We start from the raw sequence: 26035 nt of genomic DNA on the forward strand, positions 1-26035 counted from the left end.
TGTGAGATTGAACCTAAACAGACGTGTTTTGCATATCAACTCAAAGTACACCATTATACCTTCGTTAAAGGGCTTCTGCCGGTATGCTGTCGGGTCCTGCAGATTTGCCGTTCTTCAATTGTTTGATGGCGCTGCTGATCTCTTCCTTTGTGAGAGTGCATCACTTGATTGGCAGATCGCTTGTAGCTGGCAGAATCTCCGGTGGGTTAGCCGACTATATATCGTTTTTAATTATGCGGAATTAAGACCTCTAAAGAGCTGTATTGACACCTTTATATGACACCTTTGCGAACCCCGGTCGCAAGGCAATAACTGTGTTCGCATTTGGAAACCTTCACACGTATTGCTATCACATTTCGTTAATACGAAACTGTTAAATTGGATTTTTGATGAGCTTATCCTGCAATAATGTCAACACTAGTCAACAGTAACTAACGCTTTTTCAAGAAAAGTTGTTATGGTCGGGAGGAGTTACTTTCATCCGGGGTCTAGTGGTCACACACTGGCATCCTTACAGGCAAGATAACTATCCGTGCCCTTCATGGATCAATGTGTGATTCTCCGCTTGGCACAACATACTGCCCAATTTTCGCATATGACGTTATTCCGATGTGTAGTGGCTTTGTAAACGAGCTTCATATTGTATTTTAAAATACCCGTGGACGATTTGGAACGGAACATCAGATGCATATCTTAATATCCAATAATATCCAAAACAATAGCCATTATTTTTTATGAACGATGTTTGCATAATTTTATGTTTTCCATGAACTTTGCAGTCGAACGCAAACAAAAACTGAATGAAAATAAAGCCATAAATACCGAACTAAACGATTTAAATCAAGCAAAGGTACATCGTTTGTTTTGATTGAATGTATTTTGTCAAAGATCTATAAAATGTTAATTTGTATATTTTTTTATTAAGTTTGAGTTGTGCCCGGAACCACTCAATTTGCGTGAAGTGGATTATGGTTATTTCGCATTTTGCACAAACATTGCTGTTTGTACAACTTAAAAAGTTATTGTCGGAAAGAAAACAACTACAACAACAACGAACATGGATTTGGAACCCATATCAGCCGCTGAAAGAGCGCGGAGATCCGTGTTCGGTGAGTTTATTAGTGAATATTATACCACTTCGAATGCGTTTCACTACGTATCAACCATATGTGCTGACAACAGAAAAGTAAACCCGGTCCGTAGTCCATATAAAAGTATGGACTTTTCCTATGGTTTCGTTCATTTAATATTTTGAACAATCGTATGCGCATAAATATGAAACAATTCAAAGAACATTTTGTATCATGAAATTGAGAAATATGTGTTTGTTAGAATAAATAAAACAGTTTGTAGAAGCAGATTGTGTTAACGCTAAAAATTACAAGAACATAAACATGACCTACACTGTATGCCTCACCTACTCCTATAAATATGAGGTCGATTTACATCGACCTCATATCGTTTAACGTTATTTTGCAATAGCATCGTTCCGACATGAATTCATGTCGGAAGCTTTAACGGCATCAAATTCATATAACAGCACAGAATAATCATGCAATAAATTATTAAACATTAAATATAAACATTATTTTACTAATTGCATTAGAAAAATGTTTATACAAACTTACAAGTAATGATAGTCCAGACCTTAAAACACTACCACTGTTCAAATTCCATATTGTTGCCATATAGAACTGTGTATATTGAAAGTTGCATAATGTTACCTCATTGGTCGGTTATAAATACATTGTTTCTCTATATATAGTATTCGATTTAGACGAAAATAATAATTTACCTGGAATGTCATATTAGTTTTCCATTAAAACTTTGATCTTGCCGTGTGTTTATGGACGTTATTTATTATGTTATACTTATTTTTGTATTTAATTATGAATTAGAACGTGTAGCCCTTTTTGTTAACTGTTTTTAGCAAACGATTCGCGGCTTAATAAGACACGGAAAATAGATAAAGCGACACTTTCATTTAAAGGTTTAATGTGAACAATATTAAATGAAACCTTTTTTGGTATAAATATATTTTATTGACAGGTTAAATTCGATACTTGAAAAGGTGTTTAGTCTTTAAAGAGATGTCGTTGATATTGTTAATTTCAATAACTGTTAATATGCTTAATGTTGTATAAGAAATTGAATAGTTTCACTGAGTTGTATTCCCGCCTAAAATCCGATATCGTAAAACGCGCAACGGTTAAGAATAAGGTCTGAATAAGTTTAAGTATTCAGATCCGAATATCAGCAGCTGTGCCAGCTGGGAAGCCCCGTTTTGGCTTTAACAACCGCAAGCGAAACAACATACTTTTTTAAGTCTTGCACTTAGACTCCATGATCACAAGTATAGGTCCCTGCTGTGGCGTATGACACCATAGTGTTATTTAGTATTGGTCGGCACAGTATCTGATCATAACGAGATAATTGGTTTGTGCTGAACACAGGGGCAATAAAACCACAGATCTATCAATAAACAAGATTATTGAGATATCTTTTATTGAACACCGCGATAAAAATGCTCAAACCACGGACTCTAGATTACACGCATAAGAAACATGGCAACATTCTCAGAATCATCACTGCTATAAGTGTAATCACCTAACAATTCGTCTAAAAATAATTTATATATTTGAGTTGCAGACGATGTACTGTTGTATAAGTCTGAATAAACTATCTGTCTGCCTGTCTAAATCTAAGCCGTCATCGTCCCAGTGAAAAAAATCTGATTTTGAATAGTTGGACATGATGCCCTGATGTCAAAATACGAAATGACCCGCGTAACACCGACCGTGATTTTCAAGAATCTTTAATAAATTGATAATTTAAGGTAAATAACATTTCATATAATTATACATAATTCCGTCGTTGATAATTAACAGCAAACGATGAATGTTTTTGACACCCATTTTATTTCAAGTATGCATGCAAAGCCGAATAAAATCGTGAGGGTCCGCTATATACGCTGTTTCATCATAAATTTAACACCCTTTTTGTGTTATAAACAAGAGCTGAAATCATTAATTTATTAAGATTTATTTATAATAAGCTTTATTGATATGTTTCGTGAACAAAATATTACAATATATTCCATAAACATATAATAATCATGGCAAAGGAAATTCAATGGCCGGTTTCTAAACAAAAGCATAATCGCCAAGACCGTAGCATCAGTTCAGTGCGTTAGGAACTCGCGCTCTTTTCTTCCGCCTTCATTCCTTAATTACTTTCGTTTTTAAACAATTTTTTTTCTATCGTATACAGAATTCTATTCTCCTAAGCAAGATGTACTTTTTAAAACTGAACTCCAAATATCAACGCTACAAATTGGTATTAAGTACGAAAATGTCAACCCTAAATCTAGATTCTAAAACTCCAAAACGGTATGATATTTGCAAAAGTTAAAGTTATAACTCGCCGGGCTGTCGAAATCAGAAGAACGCTACAAATTGGTATTAAGTACGAACGTGTCAACCGTAAATCTAGATTCTAAAATCCAAAACGGTATGATATTTGCAACTTATTATTGAAGTTAAATTAATAAATCGCCGGTCTGTCGAAATCAGAAGAAAAACTTAATATATATTTATATATCTGTTTACTACGTAATGTAAGCTTTCTAATGATATATAATTTGTCAAAATCGGCCGAGAAATGAAACTATAATTCAACAAAAGACGTGAGTGGGTACATCAAAATGTGTAACCTCGGCGCTTCGCTGTACGCTAATTGTACAAGATCGATAGCCACAACACGATAAAACGCGTGTTGGTAAAACATGAAATGTGTATTTCTTGTGTTTATCTCGCTATAAATCCATTAATAACAACGGGAATATACTAAAACGTATATTTTTTGAAAGAGGAATTAATAAGCAACAAGATAACGTATAAACCAATAAAATCGGATGAATAGTTTTTGCATAAGATTGAATTTACTACAGTAAGGGTCAAATACTCGATTCATCTCCTATCAATATACACTCCGTGATACAACTGGTAGTTTTAACACACACATATAGGTTTCATTTAATTAAAGAGTACAGAAAGCTAAAAAGTGATGTGGTTTGTTGTACAACAACAATTGGTTATGTGTAACCTATTCAAAAAATAATTTCGTTCAAAATAATTCAATGTAATTCTATAAACGACAAACACACTTCGTGTGTTGTGTATGTTTATTTTTAAAAATGTACATAAGTGGTTTAAAAGCACAATTTTTGCACATTTAAGAGGTAATCGCTCACATTTATGTCTAATTAATGATAATTTTATGCATTAGCAAAGATTTAACGAGAAAACCTGAAGTTTAAGTTGAACTCAATTTGCTATAGGAAAACGACGGTAGCCGTTTAGACGTAAGCGGGGTAGCTTACGTCTAATTATTTGGACTATGCCTCACCATGACCTACACTGTATGCCTCACCATGTCATTTCCTGTGGTTTCCTGAATTTTGATTGGTTGCCAATTTGCAGGTGCTAGATGAGGCCCGAACTGGTGTTACTTAATAAAATGCATCCATATAAATATATCGTAACACACACAAAACGAGTTAACAACAATGAAATAATTGATTCAAGTGCGCTATATTAACGATGTCAAATAAAAATAAAATAGAAAAAGTTAACTGAAGGGAACTGAACGCTTTGAAACAAATCTAAAAATGAACAGTTATGAACAGTGACGACACATGAACACGTCTCCTCGCCGCAAAACTACTTAGTCATGGCAAAATTGTAAATGGACCCAGTGTCCACATTGGTCACATTGGCCCCAGTTAACAATTTTTAAGTACGGCCTCTTGTCCAAGTTCGGTGGAGACGTTTTATTGCACACACAGCATGTGTCAGAATCGTCCATCGCCGAGTAGTCATCGGTCTCTGTGTCCGTGTGCGTGTTTCGTCTGTCTATTTGAATGCAGCTTGTTGATGGAATAGGGCTTGCAATAGCGTTGATGGTGTTGATGGTGGAATTCTGATTTAATTAAGGCTGTACTGGTATTTAGTTTTCCTTGTTTTCTACATATCTATCCAACTTGGCAATGAATGATGGGCTGTTAATTCTCTTCCACCTGCACTTGGTCGGTTTTTTGCTCTAGGTGCATTATTTGATGTGCACGTGCAGCCGGCTTGTTGTTTCGATGCAAGCATCTTTTGAAGATACTCTTCTACTGCATCTCTTCCAGCTTGCATTGCCTTGACCTTCAGCACTGGCGTCGTGTCACGGAATGACTCACATGGGAGAAGTCGCTCTGGGGCTACCGCGTCTTTGTTGAGTGGGTGTATGCCCGTTTTTTTTAAAGCTGACACAATGTTCCATGGAGACATTGCCTTCAAAAATGCCTTACTTGCAATGGCTGCCACTTCATATCTAGAGATAACTGTTCCCATATGCTCTTTCATGTACGCGGCGCACTCACTGTAATAATAGCGCTTGAAGGGGGCGTACACTGCAACATCCAAATGCTGCAGTACTTGTGAAGAATGGGCAGAAAGCACAAAGATGTGGACATTTTTGGATAAAGCCCAGTCTATCATGCTGCGCGACGTGTGTGTGGTGTGCCCGTTGAGAATCAACAAAATCGGTTGTTTGTCTTCCGGACCTCTACGTACGTATTTCAGGAAGTGGTTATCAAAATAGTCCTGAAAGATGGAGGCTGTTGGCCAGCCGGAATCGGACATGACAGCACGAGCCTCGGGTGAAGTGTTCTTCATTAAGTCTTCATTCATCCTCTAACCTGTTATATTTGACATACAATATAAAAATGTAAATATAATGTAATTTTTTTTGCGTTACTCTTTATTCTTTATTAACATTTTTTGCATTATATTAACTGATACGTCTAACGTAGCGCATGAAAAGTTGGTTCGAAATGAATGATAATTGAAAAATTATGTGAATGTTAAGAGTGACTTTATTTTTAAAATTAGTACGTGCAGTAGAGGGTTTTAGTAAAGCAAGTATGCAACATATATGTATATAGACCTTTGAAAACAAAGTACGGTGGTAGATGGGTTTCTGCTGTGTTTACGCAAGCAATCAAGGTTGTAGTGGAGGATCTCGGAAAAGTAACAGCTTGTGCTTTTTCTCGCACAGGGGCTATTATGTTGGGAGGTCTATGCTCTGGACTGATGCCCGTTTCATCAAGGTTATATATAAATTCTGGTTTTTCGTTAAGACCCAGACTTCCGACATTTCGTTAAGGTTTTTGAAGTATTGATCTACGCTTTCTGGCGTTACATACTTTGCTCTATTTGAATCCAAAGCTGCTGGTTTCAGTGATGTAACGTTCTCTTTCCAACGATTAAGAAAGCTGTACAACCACGAGTTGCTTAGTGGCTTATCTGTTGGTCGCCTACCAAGTTCAAATGCCATCTCGCCGGCCGTTTTCTGAAGCCCCATGTTGGAGAAACCATACCTTATAACCTGGCACAGGAGGACTGCAAGTGCTTGACAATGGCAAGCTCTTCTTCTTTACTAAATATAGTGTCATTTCCATAGTTTTCTATGTCAACCTTCCCAGTTAGTCTGTCTCGAAGTGTTTGGTATGGTACGCTGTACTGCAGAGCTGCCTTGCGTACACTGATTTTGTCTGATTTTACAGCGCTATAGGCCTTCAACAAATTGTCAGAATTGTACTTCTTATAATTTGAGTGATATTTTTGGGGTTTAGGCTGAAGAAAAGAACAAAAAACAAAAATCTGTCTTACTATATGAGCTTAAGAGAAAAGTATTCATATCATTATGATGAATCAAATAGATCTATATTTAACCACGTGACGGGCCTCTTGATATATAGCTGTGCAAAGTTATGTCCCTTACGATCAAGTGATATACCAAAAACAGCTGACAGAATCTGCTGACACTTGGGAAAGAAACAAATGACAGAAATCGCGAAATAAAAGGTTTTTATCTTAAGGAATGGACATTTGCATTACAAAAAGTTTGCATTTACAGCATGGGATGTGGTAAATAGTGTTTAAAATACCTGTTTCTTCTGCATTTCACTGTTTTCTGGAGAGCAAATACTTCCGGCAAAAGACGAATAGAATTCGGACGTGCGTGTGAACGTGCAGTGGTTTTAAATTGCGTCATCGAAAAGTTCACGAAACCATACTGGTGAACGAAACCATAGGAAAGAAAGATACTCCCAGAGCCTTTGATAATTTTTGCTATGGCAGCTGTGGGAGTCCATATGCACTTCTTCATAATCGCAGTTTTGCGCACATATTTCGTGCGCATCACAAAGCAGACGTTGTTGGTTACCAATTAAGCAAAGTGATGAATAAAATTCAAAAACTTTTTACATTTACCTGAATGGCAGCCTACGGACATTATCCATTGCATGCAACATAAAAAAAAACGATGATATTTCAACACACTATTCTTGCTGACATTTTCATTTTGAAATTTCGAACAGTGTAAATATTCGATGACTGTTCAACATCGTTATCCACTTAAGGCTAAATCAAATATCACGATGTGCAAAAGATTGGTGTTTTGAGACCTAACCTATAGCGACACTTTTTGTTGTCAACATTTTAACAGTTTCCAATACGGTGGATAGAGCGTGCAAAAGAATAACAATGTAAATAAAAAGCAATTATTTCTTGCTTTAATGGTACAATTTGCATGAGTTTGTGCTTTAGACAGGTAAACGTTGATAAGTTTTTACCAGGTCAGTGTTCAATAGCCTTTGCAAGATTTAAATTATTGCAACAAACCCAGTCCGATGTTCAACCCACGACCGCCTGAATACTTCACTACACGGCCCGCGATTTCTGCTAAATCACCGATCACCGCGTTTGGGCCAAGGTGGAAAATCGTGGTGATTCGCCGCAAATCGCGGTGATTCGCCGCAAATTGCGGTGAATCCACTCTGTGGTTGATCTGGGTGATTCCGCCATGATTTCACTGCAACCACTCGTGATAAAGATCAGCTGTAGAATCATTGCGAAACACCGCGAATCACCGTGATTCGCCGTGACTACTAGATTTAAATTTCAACTTATTAACTAATGTCAACATTATTGACGATCACATTAGATCGTGAGAATGTATTCCAATATGAAAGTAAACACCGTACTTGCTGAATGTCGACTCCTGATTTCCAAACAAATATTTATTTGTTGAAATAACAATTGTACAGTACGGCTCACGCAAAACCAACAAAGTTCGCGGCTACGGATTCTTTTGTTCTCGAAGTTTCTCCGCAGCCACAGCGAGTATTCACTTCGAATCATGCCGAGGTACTCGGTGATAACTCGCGGATATAAGAAACAGGTACAGATAATAACCTGATATTTTTACTTCTATGCGATTGTTTTAACATTTCGTCAGCTTCTCTGCATACTTCATACAATTACCATCGTATGTCATCTGTCAATTATTTTGTAGGTCAGTAACCATACCGAAGAAATTTACATAGTTTAATCTCGGAAACGAGACTTGCTTTAAACGTCAAAATTAACGATATCTATTTGCTTAAGAGTTGCTAAAATACACAGACGACACAAATATAAATAATGTCGACCATTTGAATAAAATCAAATGTTGGTTTATTTGTAAAATGAATACTTTCACTTCGTCCCGATTTTCAGAAAATGACTTTTACATGTGCATTTAAATTTACACATTGTTTCAGGTTAGTGCTGCAACAATACGCCAAAAGCCGTATTGCAATATATTGTCAGTTCAAAAACCCGTATTGCAATATATCGCAATATATTGCTAACTTGTACCAAAATTATAACTTGCCAATTACCCGATAATCCCGCAAATTCCAGTGTTGAAGCAAATTCTGGTCAATATTTACTATAAATGTGCTCAAGAAAAAAAGAAACACAAACATTCGCAAATTTTCTTAAGTATCAAATACATTTTTGCATTTGTTACTATTTAAAGATGTGATGAAATAACGTCCAACCGGGACATTTTTTTTCCACTGAACACGCGTAATTCACCTGACGTGATGTTCCTGTTTTTATACAACACAAAATACACCCATACTTTCCATGCGACGTTCTACATGTCTGTATAATTTTCGCACGCTTTTTATTGAGACAAAGGATAAAGCACTTTTTATTTGACGCTAGAATTTTTTATTGTCGCGTTAGCATTTAAATTTGGAAGCGTGTTTCCGAAATTCGGATTACAAATTTAATAATGCTCAATTCAGAATCGAACGAAACATTTACAGCTGTGCGCAATTAATTCAACGATAATCTGTTCAAAAGCATCGAACGAATGCTCCCACGTAACAACGCTACTCCGTATAATACACTTTTTAGAATGCTTTTTTTACGTAAAAAATAATTTACACTGCTTTGTTTTGTTTACCTTGTTATCATTATTTCGGATGGCTTTTCTGGACGAAATGTGAATGATTTTTTGTAAAATTTTCGTACCGGTATGATGAAAATCATATCGCAATACAATATGCAGATTGCGTATTGCGATATATACCGATATACCGGTATATTGTTGCAGCACTACTTCAGGTGATGTACGCGTCTCCAATCGCCATTGGGCAGCTAGATCTATTTAATTAAATAGTAGCGTGTAAAATTAATTTGATGGAACATTAGTAAAGGTTTGTCTTTACAATTTCTCGAGCAATGTTGAACAGCATATACTTTTGAAAATGGAAGCTGTGATCATTCGGAATTATCGTTATTTTAAATGTTTCAAACATAGGTTGTTACACTTAAAATTAGGCGGTGAATTGTTTTATTTGGTGGCATTCTGTTTCATTTCGGACCCCATGCAATTTTTCAGATCATAATCTCTGTGCTTTATTACACGAACTTGTTAGTTTCTGACCACGTGCTTCTGAAAGTAACCATCGAACTGTGTATTATGATCCGTGCAAGTTGCTAGGACCCGTGTTGATGATCCCTAAATGTTAGATAAGCATGTGCACTATTGATTAAGTTGGTAAGTACAAAAGTTCTACTTAAAACCGCCGACTGCGTCTTTGTTTTATTTTCCAATCAAGCCCGGAACATCCAATATCCTGTGTATTACCAGAAACAAACTTAAGATAAGCATGTGTCGTCTGTCAAAACAATGATTGTATAGCTGTTAACATATTGAAGTAGCTCACACAGTTAATTCCCATATATGCTCTCGGAAACAGACTTGCTTAAAACATTTAAAATAACGATTTTTATTTTCATAAGAATTGCTAATATATATATAAAAGTTTGACAATTTCAATAAACAGATATTGGTTTATTTTCACAAAATTAACTCCCTTTCTCGATTCCCATTAAATGATGTGTACATGTTGCATTAAATCTAAATATAAATTAAGTTGTTTATTGGTCATTGAAGAAGATTATGAACTGTACACGACACTTGTGTGTAGTCAGTATACAATACAATAATTGTTTCAATAATGAAGGAACTGAAACAGCGTAAGGGTTACACTACAGCGTGTTTTAATTATATTTTATTTAGAGGAAATGTCAATGCCAAGCATTTCGCGAGGTACCCTGGTAATTAAGTTGAAATTCACAACGAAACTTTTAATGGAAATTAAAATTAATGATATCAATGTTTTACCCGCTATGAAATGTTTATTTACAAATAAATACACCCACGCCAATTTTTGCGCGCTTTTTATCAGAACAAAGAAATTAATTTAATTCATTTGCACTATGTATTTGTGGCTAGAATTTGTAACTGAAAATAGCTGTACACGACGTGTGCAAACCGTGTCAGGTGATTTACGCATGTACAATACAACTGATCTGATTAGGCGCTTATTTCATCAAATCTTTAAATAGAAACATATGCCGAAATTCATTTATAATTTCGAACGTTTGTGTATGACATTCTTTAGGACTCTTATCGTCAATATAAACCAGAATTCGCTTTTAAAATGGAAATCGGGCATATGCGGGATTAACGAGTAATGGATAAAGAAGGAAGAAGTTGCATGTATGTATTTGAGACAGTTGATACGTATGTATCGGGGAATTGATAGACTCGGGGAAAATACGACGATTACATTACAATCAGTTATGAGTTCTTCATGGCTTCAAATTGTTAATTGCATAATCAAAAACGCAATTATCACTCCTCCAGGTGCGGCATCATACAGCTAGGTGCGAACACTGTTTTGTTTTATACGCAGCATGTAAAAAGACAAAAATAACCTGTCAGGGACATGGGTGTGAAATAAATCTTGACATTTTAAAAAGGCTATTCTCTTATATCTGCCAACAATGCTAATAATCCCATATTGCTATAATCTCTGTGAAGATTAGACATGTACATGTAACGTAGGAAAATCGTTCTTCACCGCGTTGACCTTGAACGCGGTGAATCACCGCGGAGATGATATTTATAGCATTCCCAGTGATCATGCTCGACCTGGCGTGATGAAACGCACGAGATCGCGGTGATTTTTCACCCAAAATAAATTATGACCACCGCGTGTCGGTGATTGAGGCAAAAATCGTGGGCCGCGTAGTGTATACTCAGTTTATGATATCCTCCGATTACTGTGTATCGAGCGGTTAAGGAAACAAAAGAATTTCTGAATAAATGCAAACAATGCAGCAATAAACGATTTACCTTCAAAGATTTATTTCATTCTGCATCAAAATTGTGTATTTAACAATTTAACAGCATGTTTACCCACGCAAAGCCAATAGTTCCATACACACCCGCAATAACATCCAGAACATGCGTTGTTTACTTGGTATCGAGACGTCACATCTGGAAAAGGAGAGCAATCGATTGCAACAGGCATTTGGCTAACTAAACTTAAACATTTGATTTACTGAACTATTTGGAAAGGGGGTATTCCCACTGAGCAGGCGTATATCGCCTGAAACAATGTGCGCAAGCCGCTCTTTCTTAAATCTACAATGATTTGATGCAACATTTTCTGACAATCGATAGAAAGTGTTTGTAACAAGGCTTCCCCTGGCTCAAAAATTTCTTAAGCCAAATTCGCCTTGCTAATGCAAAATTCTTCTTTTTGGGGCTATTTTAATGAATACAAAGTTGTAGCGTACTAGCCAAATAAAATTTTCTTTAGCCAAATAGGTCAATTTGTAGCCATTGGCTAATTTGGCGAATTGCAGAGTAAGCCCTGTGTAATTTTTTTAAGTGTTATGTTACTGCTACCGTATTTATGTGAAAATTTAATGAAGAGGACCAATAGTATGTGTGGAATGTGGTTACATTTTGGATTATTTTAGTTGTTAGATTTTAACATGCAAATACACCTGTTATTTTTGGTGTGTTTTTTAATAGTTTCAAGCGTGACAACGTTACTAACTTTTACTATTTTTAACAAACTTTTCTTGGCTTTTCAGCCAAATTGTTAGAAATGAACATACTGATTTTTTCTGGGCGTAGTGCTGTGATATGGCTGAAGTCAAACATGTCATCATTAACAGTTGTAAATGTTGTAGTCATTAGTAAATCTGTTGTCTTAATGATATCCCGCAAAATTACGTCGACATGGCTGTACACTGTAAATCCAATATAATGAGCTTATATGAGCAACTTCATATTTGGCATGCATGTGTATCTCATGGAGCTGCACATTTTGAGTGGTGAAAGGTCAAGGTCATCCTTCAAGGTCAGAGGTCAAATATATGTGGCCCAAATTGCTTATTTTATGAATACTTTTGCAATATTGAAGATAGCAACTTGATATTTGGCATGCATGTGTATCTCATGGAGCTGCACATTTTGAGTGGTGAAAGGTCAAGGTCATCCTTCAAGGTCAAATATATGGGTCAAAATTGCTCATGAAATGTCACTTCTGCAATATTGAAGCTAGCAATTTTATATTTGAAATGCGTGTGTATCTCAAGGAGCTGTACATTTTGAGTGGTGAAGGGTCAAGGTCAAGGTCATCCTTCAAGGTCAAACGTCATATAGGGGGACATTGTGTTTCACAAACACATCTTGTTTAATTGATGTAGTAATTATGTAGAATTATCAGATATATATGCAAATTAGAAAAGCGGTAAGTATACAATTATTGATATGGTAGGGTTTATATGCATGTATTGGCGAATGACAATACAGCCTTGCAATAATTTATGAATGAATGAGTTCAAAACTAATAACTCTGTCTTGTGGTTTGGACCCCGTCATCCGTGTTATATTGGAGTTACAGTGCATTGGATACACCTGTCAGCAGACATCATTCATACAAGATTGACCAACAATATCTCTTTCAGTGCTGAAACCGAATTTTGAAGGCCTTTGCAATCAGTTTGGATCCAGATGAGACGCCACAGAATGTGGTGTCTCATCAGGACCCAAACTGTTTGCTATTCTGATAGTATTCTTTGAAAAAAAAATCAAAGAAAATGCTAATTTTAGAAATTCAGCAGACGACATTTTAGCAGATGACAAATTTCCCAGCATGCAAAGGGATATACTCCTACACTTTCAATATATTACATTAAAACTTGCATATTGTTTGTTGCTATGAATTTGTTGTTTGCAAAGATCTTTAGTTTTCTAGCATAAAATGAGTAATCATTTGTTTCTGGAATCTTGCTCCAATTTGTTGGTGTCATTCAAATTTTTCATAAAAGAATTTTAAGAATACATCCAAATTTGAAAATGTTGCATGATATAAAGCTTTTCAGTATAAGATTTTAAATTTAAAAACAATTTTACATTTTCTTTTTGCAGTTGGCAACATTCCCTATGAAGCAACAGAAGAGGCATTGAAAGATATCTTCACACAAGCGGGTCCAGTTGTCAGCTTCAGGTAAACTTTTACGGATTACATGTGCACAAACTCATTTGAAAAATGAAGCCTTACTATTCAGTGTTCATTGAAGACTCAGCATTGACATTTGCTTATGCTCTTGTTCGCATGCAATAAGTATACATGTATATCTCTACTACAGGAATTCAATTGAAACTTAGTAAATGTCTTAAGGAATGTCACTCGCCTCTAATGATATTTTCAAAGAGTATTCCAAAAAACAGCACCTTTTGTGCTAAAAATGTTTCTGTTTTATTAATATGTGTCTTGCTCTGAGAAAACTGGGCTTAATTCATGTGCGTAAAGTGTCGTCCCAGATTAGCCTGTGCAGTCCGCACAGGCTAATCAGGGACGACACTTTCCGCTTTTATGGTATTTTAAGTTTCAAGGAAGTTCCTCCTTACCGAAAATCAAGTGTAGGCGGTAAGTGTCGTCCCTGATAAGCCTGTGCGGACTGCACAGGCTAATCTGGGACGATACTTTACGCACATGTATTAAGCCCAGTTTTATCAGAACAAGACACATATATATGAGCCTCGCTCTGGAAAAACAGGGCTTATATATGTGCTTTCTGCTTTTATGCAATTTTTGTTTAAATGATGTCCCCTTAGCGTGTGTCCTTGATTATCCTGTGCAGACCGCACATGCTTATATTGGATGACTCTTAACACACACGCATGAAGCCTCAAGCCAGGCTCATATCTCTTTCTACTCCAGAGTAAGTCAATTATAATATGCGATGCGAATGGCCTTGCTGTATGTTTCAGGCTAGTGTATGACAGGGAGACGGGGAAGCCCAAGGGCTATGGGTTCTGTGAGTACCAGGATGTGGAGACAGCCCAGAGTGCCCTCCGCAACCTCAACAACACCGACTTCAACGGGCGGCCCCTGCGTGTGGGCGTGGCTGCAGGAGAGTCCAACAAAGATGACATGGCAGGCATGCAGCAGGCACTCGGGGGACCCGTGCTGGAGGTACTGTAGTGTTCTCTTTTGATGTAAGGAAATAAGATCTTATAACGTAAGTTCTTGCTTGTGATACCATTTTTTAGGAAATAACTTTTCAAGATATGAATTGGTACAAAAGTGTGCATGCAACTAGTAAACCTTTTGTTTAAATTAGATTCTAACATATTTATTCAGATCCATATGTTATCAGTCTTGAAACTGTTTGAATGGAATCACAACAAAACAGCCAAATAGTAAAACTGGTATTTGTTGCAAATGTTGAAGGCTGGATTAAAATTATATCGTTCTTAGCAAAAATCAAATTTAGGCGGAAAGTGTCGTCCCTGATTATCCTTTGCATAGGCTAATCTGGGGCGATACTTTACGCACATGCATTATACCCCCTTTTCACAGAGTGCTGCTCATATATTAACCCTTTGCATGCTGGGAAATTTTTCGTCTGCTAAAATGTCGTCTGCTGAATTTCTAAAATTAGCATTTTCTTAGATTTTTTTTCAAAGAATACTATCAGAATAGCAAACAGTTTGGATCCAGATGAGACGCCACGTTCTGTGGAGTCTCATCTAAATCCAAACTGTTTGCAAAGGCCTTCAAAATTCGGTTCCCGCACTGAAAGAGTTAAGCCTTGTTTTGTTATTAGTATTATTGGGAAGTTTTCTTCAGTTTCCGTTTGCCTCTTTCATCTATATGAGGGTTGTTCTGGGAAAGCTGCCCTTAATGCATGTGCGTAAAGTTTCATCCCAGATAAGCCTGTGAAGTTCACACAGGCTAATTAGGGACAATACTTTTTGCCTAAACTGAATTTTTGCTAATAAGGGAATTCCTTTGAACGAAAATTTCCATTAAAGCAGGAAGTGTTGCCTCTGATAAGCCTGTGCAATCTGGGACAGCACTTAACGCTGATGCATTAAGTCCAGTTTTCACAGAACACAGCTCATATACAGCATCAATATTATACCCTGTGTGCCCGCTGCCTGTTTCAGAGCCCATATGGTGATTCTGTAGAGCCAGAGAAGGCTCCTGAAGCCATCTCCAAGGCCGTGGCCAGCCTGCCACCAGAGCAGATGTTCGAACTCATGAAGCAGATGAAGGTACTAACACATGTTTTTATAAAGAATGTTTGGGGCTTTTAATGATCTGTGATTGCCATGACATTATTTAAAGGAAAAACTGTTACCACTCAATATTTTTAGTTTGGGTGGAGTTATTGGGTTGAAAATGTGTGTACCTAACGTGTACATGCAGATCTAGCCTGGAATTTAACAATTTTAATTCCCCTACAAAAGGGGTAGTGATAGAGAAATTTTTTTGTGTGCTTTTCCTACATTTTAAGTCCGATTTTACTCAACCTTTTACACAATATTTTTTTCTAATTTTCTCTGCTATTTTCAAAGTTTTTCGCATATTTTTTTGAGGAGTTATTGCCCTTTGTTTATATTATATATTAAAGCTTCTGTGTGCAGCTAGTGCAATCACAAAGTCTTACTGAACCCAGTTGAGAACAGTGCAACAGTGGTGTGGAATACACTTTCTGTGACAGCTTCTTGTTTAAATTAATTATTTAAATGATGAAAACCAGATTTTGTGGCATTGCCATGTTTCTCGTTCACTGTTTTCAACAGGGAATAACCAATTTGAACTCGCATATATTTCACTATAGACAACAGGAGTACATAAAATACAAAAGTTTCCCTGTCATTTTGTGTTTTCTTGCAGCTTTGCATACAGAACAACCCTACAGAGGCAAGGAACATGTTGCTGCAGAACCCCCAGCTGGCGTACGCGTTGCTGCAGGCCCAGATTGTCATGAAGATTGTCGACCCACAAGTTGCCATGGTAATATAGTGTACAGGATTGATGACATTACTATGAACTGATGATTAAGCTGTTTTTATAGGGATTATTTACACATTCCGCACCAGCTAATTCTTACTGATATACGTAATGTGGGTAGCTCAGTTGGTAGAGCGCAGGAACACGAATCTGAGGATTGTGGGTTTGATTGTCATGCCCGGCCATATAACTAGTGTTTGGATTGATCATACAAATATTTCTCAGGCCATTCTTCCTGATGATTCAGTCAGGTCGGGCAATGGTCTTGTACTTGCGTTAGCATGTGCACTGGTAAACCACCTGGCCCAAACAAATTCTGATTGTGATTTTAATTTAAAGACAATGCTAGACAAGAAAATAAAGACAATGGATTTTACTGAATGTAATATAACCCTGCATTGCGATTATTATGCCCCCCTTCGAAGAAGAGGGGGTATATTGCTTTGCTCATGTCGGTCGGTCGGTCGGTATGTCGGTCGGTCGGTCGGTATGTCGGTCCGTCCACCAGGTGGTTTCCGGATGATAACTCAAGAACGCTTGGGGCTAGGATCATTAAACTTCATAGGTACATTGATCATGACTCGCAGATGACCTCTATAGATTTTGAGGTCACTAGGTCAAAGGTCAAGGTCACGGTGACCCGAAATAGTAAAATGGTTTCCGGATGATAACTCAAGAACGCATACGCTTAGGATCATGAAACTTCATGGGTAGATTGATCATGACTCGCAGATGACCCCTATTGATTTTGAGGTCACTAGGTCAAAGGTCAAGGTCACGGTGACCCGAAATAGTAAAAGCAATATGCGACCGTTTGATCTTTTTTGTTTCCGCACGTTCGAATATCACCTATTATTACAGAGATTCTTATTTTATAATTCATTATTTGAAGCTGTTGAATCATAATATTTCAATCGATGTTTAATTACAATTATCGGCTAATTAAACGTTTTTGCTTAGCGATTTGTCGGGATAATCAAGGTTTTTAACTATGATTTTAGAAACTGTCATTCTTTCAAAAGTTTTTCGTCTGTGAACATCATATATTTTGTGTTAAGAATAATGGCTACAAAGAGAAAATGTATGACGTTAGAGGAACGTGTTAAGTGTAATTTAATAATAATACAAAATATCTAAGCTAGTATCAAATGAATGAACACACATTATGTAAAATTTACAAAAACTTGCATAATTGCTTATACAGTACTAAGAAAGTCAGACATTCCTGTGCTGACAGTGGGTTGATGTATTTCACAGTAAAGTTAGCTCATGCAGGTGATCACCTGACACCTGTCACCTCGGAGTGGTTGGGCTGTTACACATTCATGTTTTCTTTTGTTACCCTCTTGAAGGCGATGCTGCACAGGGACAGTTCCCAGGTGCCTCCCCCGGGCAGCTCCACCCCCTCCATGCCAGCCATGAGTCAGCAGGCACCTATACAGGCCACCGCACCAATGGCACAGGCTGTTATTCAGGTACCCTGTAGATTATTCATTGGTGTAGCCTCACTCTGATTGTATGTTATTATGCCCCCCTTCGAAGAAGAGGGGGTATATTGCTTTGCTCATGTCGGTCGGTCGGTCTGTCGGTCCGTCCACCAGGTGGTTGTCAGACGATAACTCAAGAACCCTTGGGCCTAGGATCATGAAACTTCATAGGTACATTGATCATGACTGGCAGATGACCCCTATTGATTTTGAGGTCACTAGGTCAAAGGTCAAGGTCACGGTGACCCGAAATAGTAAAATGGTTTCTGGATGATAACTCAAGAACGCTTAGGCCTAGGATCATGAAACTTGATAGGTAGATTGATCATGACTCACAGATGACCCTTATTGATTTTCAGGTCACTAGGTCAAAGGTCAAGGTCACAGTTTCCCGAAATAGTAAAATGGTTTCCAGATGATAACTCAAGAACGCTTAGGCCTAGGATCATGAAACTTGATAGGTAGATTGATCAGGACTCTCAGATGACCCCTATTGATTTTGAGGTCACTAGGTCAAAGGTCAAGAGCACAGTGACCCGAAAAAGTAAAATGGTTTCCGGATGATAACTCAAGAACGCTTAGGCCTAGGATCATGAAACTTGATAGGTAGATTGATCATGACTCGCAGATGACCCCTATTGATTTTCAGGTCACTAGGTCAAAGGTCAAGGTCACGATGACCCGAAATAGTAAAATGGTTTCCGGATGATAACTGAAGAACGCTTATTCCTAGGATCATGAAACTTGATAGGTAGATTGATCATGACTCGCAGATGACCCCTATTGATTTTGAGGTCACTAGGTCAAAGGTCACGGTGATCCGAAATAGTAAAATGGTGTCCGAATGATAACTCAAGAATGCTTATGGCTAGGATCATGAAACTTCATAGGTACATTGATAATGACTGGCAGATGACCCCTATTGATTTTCAGGTCACTAGGTCAAAGGTCAAGGTCACAGTGACAAGAAACATATTCACACAATGGCTCTCGCTACAACGGAGAGCCCATATGGGGGGCATGCATGTTTTACAAACAGCCCTTGTTTATTGTTTAAAGTACATCTCTTCCTAGCAAACATTTTGTTACGGACTGCAAAGGCTAATCTGGACTATCATACCCTTTCCCAAAGCAAAATATAGCTCTTTTGTCCCCTGGTCATTGAACAAAATTCCTTGGCAAAACGCTTAGTCAGTTAAACCTTCTTCTCTAATTGCTTTAAAGCCAAATGAAAGAAATACCTTCTTAGATACAAACTGATATCAAATTCACTGTTACTTTTGGTATTAATTTATCCAATGCGTCAATTTTTTTAACACAAAACTTTAGTTTCAAAAAGTTCTTACTCTCAATAAAGGTAAAGGACTATACATTTTTAGCTCACCTGAGCACAACGTGATCACCTTTTGTCTGTCGTGCGTCGTCAATATTTACGTTGTTAACACTCTTAGGGTCACATTGATTGTCCAATCTTCATGAAACTTGGTTAGAACATGTGTCTCAATAATATCTTGGACGAGTTCGAAAATGGTTCCAGTTGGTTTAAAAACATTGCTGTAGGGGGCGTGGCAGTTTTCCTTATATGGCTATAGTAAAACCTTGTTAACACTCTAAAAGTCACATTTTTAGTCCAATCTGCATGAAACTTGGTGGGAACATGTGTCCCAATAAAATCTTGGACAAGTTCAAAAATTGTTCTGGCTGGTTGAAAAACATGGCCGCCAGGGGCGTGGCAGTTTTCCTTATATGGCTATAGTAAAACCTTGTTAACACTCTAGAAGTCACATTTATTGTCCAATCTTCATGAAACTTAGTCAGAACATTTGTTATAATGATATTTTGGACGAGTTCGAAAATGGTTCCGGTTGTTTGAAAAACATGGCCGACAGGGGGCGTGGCAGTTTTCCTTATATGGCTATAGTAAAACCTTGTTAACACTCTAGAAGTCACATTTTTAGTCCAATCTTCATGAAACTTGGTCAAAACATGTGTCCCAATAATATCTTGGACGAGTTGGAAAATGGATCCAGTTGAATGAAAAACATGGCCGCCATGGGGCGGGGCAGTTTCCCTTATATGGCTTTACTGTATGGTAAAACCTTGTTAACACTCTAGAAGTCACATTTGTGGTCCAATGCTCATGAAACTTGGTCAGAATATTTGAACTAATAATATCTGGGCTAAGTTCAAAAATGGTTGAGATCAGTTAAAAAACATGGCCGCAAGGGGGCGTGGCATTTTCCTCAAATGGCTTTTTACTACAAAACCTTGTTAACACTCTAGAAGTCACATTTATTATCCAATCTTTATGAAACTTGATCAGAACATTTGTTCTAACAATAGCTCGAGTGAGTTTGAAAATGGTTATGGTTTGTTGAAAAACATGGCCGCCAGGGAGGGGGGGGCAGTTGTCCTTATATGGCTTTAGTGAAAACTTGTTGACACTATATTAGCCACATTAATTGGCCAATCTTCATGAAACTTGGTCAGAACATTTGTCCCAATGAAATTTTGCCAGAGATTGAAGCTGGGTCATATGAGCTCAAAAACTTGGTCACAAGGTCAAATAAAAAAAAAACATGTTAAAAGTCACTTTTTTGGTCCAAAATAATCTTCATGAATCAGCTTGCATTTTTTTCAGAATAGTCTAGTTCCTTTGGCTTTCAGGTGAGCGCCTTATGGCCTGATGGCCCTCTTGTTTTAATGTAATTCCAATTATTATTATTATACAACAAATTAAAAAATTACTTCAGCATTCATTTCACATTTCATTTTAATGTAAAATCTGTTGTAACAATTGGAATAATTTACCATGGACCAGTTTTGGAGACAAATACCTCATTATTTATTGGTGTAAACTCTGCTATAAAGTCTGAAATCTGTAGAACTGGTCAATACATGGTTCTAGTTTTGTAAAGACTTTATCTACTGGACCCTGATCAACATTCTGTTTTATTGGATCCTGCTTGCCACAAATAACCACCATCACAAGACAAAGTGTCAGGTGTAAAACCCGTCTTTCTGCCTGAAAGATTGCACTTAGAGGTCAAAGGTCACATTTTTCCATAAACAGCTTGTTTTAACTGTGACTTTGTTAGTCATAGTACAATTTAAAGAATTTTATCACAAATGGCCACCACGAGGAGACTGCATGTCACATGTAACATCTGTCACCCTGCCTCAAATGTCAAGGTCAAAACATAGAGGTTAATAGTCAAAATGGCCATAAAACAGCTCGTCTTGATTGTAACTTCATCATTGAATTTTGATATAACTTAATAACAAATACTGTTTTCCTTGAATGTATCTTGATCATTCATCAATTTTGTAAAATAACTACCCCAAATATGTCACACACAAGTCCTTTTCCCCTTGGGCAAATATCAAAAACGCACTTAATTAAGGTCAAAGGTGAAACAAGTGCATGCTGCAGCTTGTTAAATAATTACAAGCATTATTGATAATGTGCCCAACCTTTTGCTGACAGGAATCTATCTAGTTCATAAATCTCTTGCAGGACCAAGGAATGATGGGTGGTCCGGTGCGAGGGCCCAATGTTATGATGAACCCAGTCAGTGCCCCAAGTGGTCCCATGTCAGGCCCTGTTGGTGGGATGATGGCTGGGGGCCCTATGAGGGGTGTGCTGCCAGTGTCAGTGGGTGGGGGGTATGTGGGCCCGGGTGGTATGGGGCCAGACATGGTTGGTCCTGGGCCTAGAGGTCCTATGGGAGGTAATTTTCATTTATGTATCGTATTTTAATACAGTCGAAAACCCGATGGCTCGAACTCGCTTGGCTCGAATTTCCGGTTGGCTGGAATTTGCATCAAAGCACCGATTTTGTATGCCTATATATTCATATAAAATTTTGTCGGATGGCTTGAACTCGCTTGGCTCGAATTATCCGATGGCTCGAGCTGTTTTCACAGATCCGGCTAGAATTTCACACGTTCTTTTGTTCAGATGGCTCGAACTCGCTTCGGCTGTTCGGGTCCCAAAAAGTGTTATTGGATTAGGATCACTTGAATAAAGGCACGCACAAATTGATTTAACACCGTTCGCATAAACTGTTAATCGATTATGACCGCTTGATATAAGGCAAGCAATAATTGATTTAACACCTGTTTGCTAACATGTCATCGACTCGATCGTTAATTGATTTGAGTAAAAGATGACATTTTGTATAAGAGCTGGCGTTCTTGTAGATGCTGTATCATAATGGCTGCAACGGCTAAATAGCTAAAAAGCTTCGTTTCTCAACGACAGCTACGGAACTCAACACAGACGGACATAATGTCATTCTTAAAAAAATATAAATAAATAAAGGAATGAAGTGCCGTAAATAATGTGTATATAATGCTGATGCATTTTTTGTTCTTTAGTACTTTGTGTTACCTTAAAATGTGCTACGCTAAACGTGCTGATATTTTATAAATGCTATTTGTTAATTGTATTTGTAACTGGTTTAAATATTCGTAAATTAAAGTTTTAAGTTTATATTTGTTTTTTCTTATTATCTTATAAATTCAAAAGCACTAAGTAGTGCGAAGTAGTACGGAGTTTTGCAATATGTGTTCTCTTCAACTGGAGGTGAAAATGTACTGCAGATTTGTTTGTAAACAAAAGCTAATAAGAAATCGGATGTCTCGAGTTCCGGATGGCTCAAACTATTGTTGCCGGTCTCGTCGAGTTCGAGCCATTGGGTTTCAACTGTATATATAATGTGCAACCATTTTTAACGCTTACTGTGCTGTTTTTTTAATAACAAAATGATAAAAAAGATTCCTACACTAAAAACCTAGCTAACCAGACCACAAATCAAATGTAATACTTAAATTTGTCTGTTGCCATTTTTGTTACACTTTTTAACTAAAGATGCAAACTTGCATGCATTTTTCCATAAAAATTCATGTTGTGTCTACTTGTTACAAGCAGATTTTATAAATAATTGCTTAATATATGCCCCTTTTGCAACTTTCTATTTCTGTGATATGATTATTAAAGCTCACTATCCATTACGACATGCCAGCAGGTGCTATTGGTCACAACCATGACAAGCTGTAGTCTTGGAAGACTGACATGTTCTATGTTCTACAGGCATGGCCGGCCCGCCCAGGGGTGGAGACTTTGGTCGTGACCCACGGGCCGACCCCAGAGCTGACCCTCGAGCTGACCCCAGGGACCCCAGACTGCTGGGTCAGGGTGACGTTAGGGGCATGGGTGGGCCCCGCCCTGTCAACCCCATGAGCAGCATGCCACAAGGGTCCATGGTGAGTTGTGACCTTGAGTTTTGAAAAAGAAAACTCACACAGTACACTACAAATCCAATATAATGCAAAATCAAATATAACGAGGGAGGGGTGCTTGGATCCTGATTTTTCCCCAACCTTCCATTTTTATTAAATTCCATGTTAAACAGCTTCATGTATTTTAAAGCTTGCTTCATTAAAAAGTCTGTATAAACAATTATAATCCATTAGAGGTTAAACGACAATCGACAGCTAATTGGTGACAATACAGGTGTAAAAAATTCAATTAGAAGCTAACCATTCAGGGTTATTTGAAAGATTAAATGTTATGATCTATTGCTTCATTCAAATAAAAAAAAATTAAATAGCAGGTGTTTATCAATGTTTGATGTGGGCATCATGGACAGCTTTGACTAATTTTAGCCATTTCATTTCATTTTTATTTGTAAAATGTAATTGAAGACATAACAGGCAAAGAGAAATTAAATAAGTAATTCAGACAATTTAGATACATGCACATGCATTTTTTATTGTAAACAGAAATTTACTTTCACAGTTGGCCGATTTTCATAAAATATGTTAACATTTCTTTCAATCAAAATTTAGATCCACTCATCCATTGGTTGTAATGATTAAATTGAACAGTTTTGATGCTTGCAAATCATTTTAAATGAGACCCTTATGTTAGATGGCGTATGTTTGTTTTCCTTAAATTCTTTAACACATTTATACATGTATTATGATTGGCCATAATTGTCTTTTTTATTTGAAAAGGTAATAATATGGGATTATTGGATATCTTTATATTCACAAAAAGCGGCATCTATAAAGAAATTCATATGATAGGGTTAACAAACATGTTTTGTCAAATGATATGAAAATATGAAAATATACATTTCACATTATGAGCACCAGTTTTATAATGTGGTTCCGTATATTAGGCGGGTTTGCGGCTTGAACCCCATTGACTGCATTATATTGGAGTTGCAGTATAGTAAACAATATTGAACCATTAGGCTTACTTTGACTCATGAATACTTTGAATAAAAAATGCAAAACTGTGGCACTAAAACTACCATTAGTTTAGTAATGAGGTACTAAAAGTTCCATTAGTTAAGTAATAAGCTAGAGCGTAGTACCAGCATGTGACTATTCTTGCCTCATGTTTTACTACTAGTAAGTTGTGTTAATACATTTAATGCAAACACAAGATTTCATTACAATATGAATATTTGATTCACTCATGATAACAGAAAATCTAAACTTTCACTCATGGTGAGAAATATTAAGTCCTGTAATCACTTGGATATAAAAAAAGCTTTTTTTATAGAACCAACAAGTTTCCTTATATCACTTAAAAATTCAAATGGCTTTTCTACAGTAACCAATATGTATTCTTGGATTATTCTGAATTAAAATGGCTATTCTATGGTAACAAATATGTATCATATAATCACTTGTCAATAAATATAGATATTCTCAACCAAGCATCATACATATTCCTAGGGTGGCATGATGGGAGGTATGAACCCCTCGATGATGTCTGGAGGTCCCCCTGGTCAGATGATGGGAGGTCCACCACAGGACCAGGAGAAGGTAAGCTAGGGGACACAACTCACTCTTCACTGAGGAGGTTTTAACATCCCATATATGAGCCGGGCTCTGGGAAAATGGGGCTTAATGCATGTGCATAAAGATTTGTCACAGAATAGCCTAGGCAGTCCGCACAGGCTTATCAGGGACGAAACTTTCTGCTGAAATTGAATTTTTGTTATAAGGAAATATCTTCTAAACTTAAATCCAGTTTATGCGGGAAGCGTTGTTTTTGATGAGTCTGTGCACATGCATTTAGCCCTGTTTTCCCACAACTTGGCTTATACGAGTCAAATCAGTTTCTTCTGTTACAGATTTTAAATTTCACCAGACATTGCTCTGGTATTTTTCTGTAACTGATTTAAACTAAACAATACATTTGTTGCTAAAGAGGACGTTTATTTTTCAGCATATACTGAGCGTACTAACAAGCCAGCCCTCTCGTTTCAGGCCGCACTCATCATGCAGGTGTTACAGCTGACCGACCAGCAGATCTCCATGTTGCCCCCGGAACAGAGGCAGAGCATCCTCATCTTGAAGGAGCAGCTGGCAAAGAATGTGGCATAGCCTCTCACCATCAGGGGACTGCATCTCATTGCCTCTTAGTGTGGGAATCAGAGTGTAGACTGCTATCGGCTGATAGCATGTTCATTTATGTGTAGATTGTCATTGCATTGGTAACACATGCCCATTATCATTGCTTTGTTATGATTGGCATTACGATAAGTGTTCATTAAAGATAGAAACAAATGTTGAATTTGGTGTTCATTCATTTTCTTCAGGGGAATGTTGTGAGATTGAATGCATAAAAAACAGTGTTTACCAGAAAACCATGTGATGTTAAGGAATACAACGGTATTGGATGAAAGTCTGACGTGTTATTGGATGACAGTCTTTTGTGTGTTGTTATAGCTGAGATGCACATGTTTGACCTGTACAAGGACTTCACTTATGCCTCTCGATGCGACTTTCGATAGTCATACACAGCAATAAAGCATTAATAAAGGAAACCTTACGATGTTTATCTTAAATTTTAAATGCTTTTATTTCTTTGATTGAACTAAAAGGCTTGTTTTCAGACAAACAAAACAACACCACAATTATCATAAAAGTTGTAATCCGTCTCTTCAATCAAATTCAACATAACATC

At 37.2% G+C, this 26035-nt stretch overlaps 1 protein-coding gene across 1 annotated transcript; it reads left to right on the forward strand.

Moving 5' to 3' along the window:
- Window positions 1–1016: 1016 nt before the first annotated feature.
- Window positions 1017–25635, forward strand: LOC127845343 (cleavage stimulation factor subunit 2-like). The gene is made up of 10 exons (XM_052376208.1): window positions 1017–1109; window positions 13681–13759; window positions 14527–14731; window positions 15709–15816; window positions 16442–16561; window positions 17911–18033; window positions 21563–21776; window positions 23141–23313; window positions 24799–24888; window positions 25336–25635. Exons 1-10 carry the CDS (start codon window positions 1058–1060, stop codon window positions 25450–25452), a joined length of 1281 nt encoding a protein of 426 aa, XP_052232168.1. The 5' UTR covers window positions 1017–1057; the 3' UTR covers window positions 25453–25635.
- The last annotated feature ends 400 nt before the right edge of the window (window positions 25636–26035 follow it).

This window comes from Dreissena polymorpha, chromosome 9, assembly GCF_020536995.1.
Source record: "Dreissena polymorpha isolate Duluth1 chromosome 9, UMN_Dpol_1.0, whole genome shotgun sequence".
Taxonomy (NCBI): domain Eukaryota; kingdom Metazoa; phylum Mollusca; class Bivalvia; order Myida; family Dreissenidae; genus Dreissena; species Dreissena polymorpha.